Genomic DNA, 4123 nt, shown 5'->3' on the forward strand with positions numbered 1-4123 from the left:
TCAAGCTGTACAGGCTGGGGTGCCATTAATATAAAGCTAACGCTCGAGGAGGAGTCGTAGTCATAGGATATAGGATTTACTGGCAGAAGGGAAAAAGTGCCTCAAGCAAAACAAGGCAGGAACAAGCTGAACCGGCAGGTACACAGTCCACAGCGAGAAGCTGCACAAACACACACAAAACACAAGCCCGAAAAGAACCAGCACTGCTGGCACCCAGACGCGGCATCGCCAGCCCAAGCGAGAAGCCGCGCAGACAAGCAGCCTAAGGGTCAAGCAATCAAGCAACAAGCAGCAGGAGCACGCAGGAGGAATAACATCCCTTAGACGCGATACCCGGAGGCAGCCGACTGACCACTGTCAGTCGAGACGTCCGCTGCCGCCACAAAGCGGGCGGCCGCGGACGGAGAAAGGGCAGCCGCCGACAAGGAGCCGGCGTTGCCCGGGGGTCCGCCTGGGGCAGCGGACGGAGGGAGGCTGGACACAGGAACACGGTACCGCTCGAGGTAGTCCTCCTCGCTAGCCTCCGAGTCAGCGGTAGCCAAGTCAGTGTTAGCCGCCCGTGACGGCGGCGACGCCGCGGCAATGCCCAAGGACCGGCGTGACCCGACCGATGCCGGGGAGGAAGCAGGCGAGCTCGGACCAGCAGCAAGCACCCCAGGGGTGTCGAGCTCTCCGGAGGCACCCGACGTCACAGTGAGGGACGGAGACGCCTCGCCAGCTCCGCGCCGATCGTCGGCGCCACTCGAAGGGTGTCCCCCATCGGAGTCGGAGACCTCCGGCGAAGACTCCTCGGGCGACTCGACAAAGTCCGAGGAGGAGCTGTCCTCTGGCTCGAGAAGTGCTTGCGCCCGCAAGGGCGTCATGCGCCTCGCACCAGACAAGAGCGCTTCCAGCGTAAGCTGCATGGTGAGGCGCTGATAGGTGGCGGCGCGTTTGCGAGCCAAGACCTCAGCAGCAGGGCCGTCATCAGGCACGAAGTGCCGACCAAACGCCGCATCCTCAAGAGGCATCGAGCGCTGAGCAATGATGTCCGCGAGATACCAGATGAAGCGGAGGGCGTTTCTTGAAGGGTGAATGGAAAGCTCTTTTCAAGCGCTATCTGCCTGCTGCAAAAACCCATGGGAAGATATAGGATATAGGATTTACTGGCAGAAGATAAAAAGTGCCTCAAGCAAAACAAAGCAGGAACAAGCTGAACCTCCAGGCACACAGTCCACAGCGAGAAGCTGCACAATCACACACAAAACACAAGCCCGAAAACAACCAGCACTGCTGGCACCCAGACGCGGCAGCGCCAGCCCAAGCGCGAAGCCGCGCAGACAAGCAGCCTAAGGGTCAAGCAATCAAGCAACAAGCAGCAGGAGCATGCAGGAGGAATAAAATCCCTTACACGCGATACCCGGAGGCAGCCGACTGACCACTGTCAGTCGAGACGTCCGCTGCCGCCACAAAGCGGGCGGCCGCGGACGGAGAAAGGGCAGCCGCCGACAAGGAGCCGGCGCTGCCCGGGTGTCCGCCTGGGGCAGCGGACGGAGGGAGGCTGGACACATGAACACGGTACCGCTCGAGGTAGTCCTCCTCGCTAGCCTCCGAGTCAGCGGTAGCCAAGTCAGTGGTAGCCGCCCGTGACGGCGGCGACGCCGCGGCAATGCCCAAGGACCGGCGTGACCCGACCGATGCCGGGGAGGAAGCAGGCGAGCTCGGACCAGCAGCAAGCACCCCAGTGGTGTCGAGCTCTCCGGAGGCACCCGACGTCACAGTGAGGGACGGAGACGCCTCGCCAGCTCCGCGCCGATCGTCGGCGCCACTCGACGTGTTTCCCCCATCGGAGTCGGAGACCTCCGGCGAAGACTCCCCCTCGGGCGACTCGACAAAGTCCGAGGAGGAGCTGTCCTCTGGCTCGAGAAGTGCTTGCGCCCGCAAGGGCGTCATGCGCCTCGCACCAGACAAGAGCGCTTCCAGCGTAAGCTGCATGGTGAGGCGCTGATAGGTGGCGGCGCGTTTGCGAGCCAAGACCTCAGCAGCAGGTCCGTCATCAGGCACGAAGTGCCGACCAAACGCCGCATCCTCAAGAGGCATTGAGCGCTGAGCAATGATGTCCGCCAGATACCAGATGAAGCGGAGGGTGTCAGGATGCAGGGTACCGTCCGTCGAGATGGCAAGAGGGATGAACGCTCGAGGAGGAGTCGTAGTCATAGGATATAGGATTTACTGGCAGAAGGGAAAAAGTGCCTCAAGCAAAACAAGGCAGGAACAAGCTGAACCGGCAGGTACACAGTCCACAGCGAGAAGCTGCACAAACACACACAAAACACAAGCCCGAAAAGAACCAGCACTGCTGGCACCCAGACGCGGCATCGCCAGCCCAAGCGAGAAGCCGCGCAGACAAGCAGCCTAAGGGTCAAGCAATCAAGCAACAAGCAGCAGGAGCACGCAGGAGGAATAACATCCCTTAGACGCGATACCCGGAGGCAGCCGACTGACCACTGTCAGTCGAGACGTCCGCTGCCGCCACAAAGCGGGCGGCCGCGGACGGAGAAAGGGCAGCCGCCGACAAGGAGCCGGCGTTGCCCGGGGGTCCGCCTGGGGCAGCGGACGGAGGGAGGCTGGACACAGGAACACGGTACCGCTCGAGGTAGTCCTCCTCGCTAGCCTCCGAGTCAGCGGTAGCCAAGTCAGTGTTAGCCGCCGTGACGCAAGGAGCCGGCGTTGCCCGGGGGGTCCGCCTGGGGCAGCGGACGGAGGGAGGCTGGACACATGAACACGGTACCGCTCGAGGTAGTCCTCCTCGCTAGCCTCCGAGTCAGCGGTAGCCAAGTCAGTGGTAGCCGCCCGTGACGGCGGCGACGCCGCGGCAATGCCCAAGGACCGGCGTGACCCGGCGACCGATGCCGGGGAGGAAGCAGGCGAGCTCGGACCAGCAGCAAGCACCCCAGTGGTGTCGAGCTCTCCGGAGGCACCCGACGTCACAGTGAGGGACGGAGACGCTTCGCCAGCTCCGCGCCGATCGTCGGGGCCACTCGAAGGGTTTCCCCCATCGGAGTCGGAGACCTCCGGCGAAGACTCCCCCTCGGGCGACTCGACAAAGTCCGAGGAGGAGCTGTCCTCTGGCTCGAGAAGTGCTTGCGCCCGCAAGGGCGTCATGCGCCTCGCACCAGACAAGAGCGCCTCCAGCGTCAGCTGCATGGTGAGGCGCTGATAGGTGGCGGCGCGTTTGCGAGCCAAGACCTCAGCAGCAGGTCCGTCATCAGGCACGAAGTGCCGACCAAACGCCGCATCCTCAAGAGGCATCGAGCGCTGAGCAATGATGTCCGCAAGATACCAGATGAAGCGGAGGGTGTCAGGATGCAGGGTACCGTCCGTCGAGATGGCAAGAGGGATGAACGCTCGAGGAGGAGTAGTCATGGCATATGCAGCGCGATGTTTGCGAATCTTCTCAGACGCTGCAACATGGAGGGCGTCGAGGTTGACCTCCCCCCACTTGGTCAGGTCGGCAGAGCTACCAATGTAAGGGTGGACCAACGTCACGTCCGCCATCAAGCCCTCGTACTGCTCGGACCCTCGATCGCGGATTCCAGGGATGTGGATATCGCCCTTCATCTTGCGGCCATGAGGATGGGAGGGTACCTGCCGTCGAGAACGAGGATCCCCGACTGTATCGATGACGCTCTGAAGACCAGCTTCGTTCAGCATCGACCGAATCGTACGAGTAAGGTTGTCATGCGCCGTGGGAAGCTTGGAGGATCGGCGTTTGCAGGTCTGGAGATGATGTGCAGCAACGGAGGGATCGAGCTCGCGCTGACATCCATCACATTCCGTCGGACACTGGCAGATCGGCATGCCATGGAGATAGCAGTCGAGCATCTGAGCATAGCGGTGCGGGAAGGCCTTGAGGGGGTAGTAGCTCGAGACTCGCATCGGAGAGTGGCTCAGGTCACGCTCAGGAAAATGAGCGAAGATGGTAGACTGCAAGACCCTATCCGGCGACTTGAGCGAGTGTGTCCTGCGGCTGTGCAAGGTGAGGATATCACGCTGCTGATCGGTCAGCGCAGCGCGCGCATGCACATGGCGAGGGAAGACGCGCATGACAAGAGGGGTCACATTTCGCTGCGCAGGGGGAGGA

The 4123-nt window shown here is 62.2% G+C and overlaps 1 protein-coding gene across 1 annotated transcript; it reads right to left on the minus strand.

Annotated features, from left to right (window-relative positions):
* Positions 1 to 2452: 2452 nt before the first annotated feature.
* On the minus strand, positions 2453 to 3918 carry GUITHDRAFT_114598 (hypothetical protein; the record flags this gene model as incomplete). Its single annotated transcript, XM_005826321.1, has 2 exons — positions 2453 to 2726; positions 2771 to 3918. 2 exons carry the CDS (start codon positions 3916 to 3918, stop codon positions 2453 to 2455), a joined length of 1422 nt encoding a protein of 473 aa, XP_005826378.1.
* Between the last annotated feature and the right edge of the window lie 205 nt (positions 3919 to 4123).

The sequence above is a fragment of the Guillardia theta genome (genome assembly GCF_000315625.1).
Source record: "Guillardia theta CCMP2712 unplaced genomic scaffold GUITHscaffold_76, whole genome shotgun sequence".
NCBI classification, from domain to species: domain Eukaryota; class Cryptophyceae; order Pyrenomonadales; family Geminigeraceae; genus Guillardia; species Guillardia theta.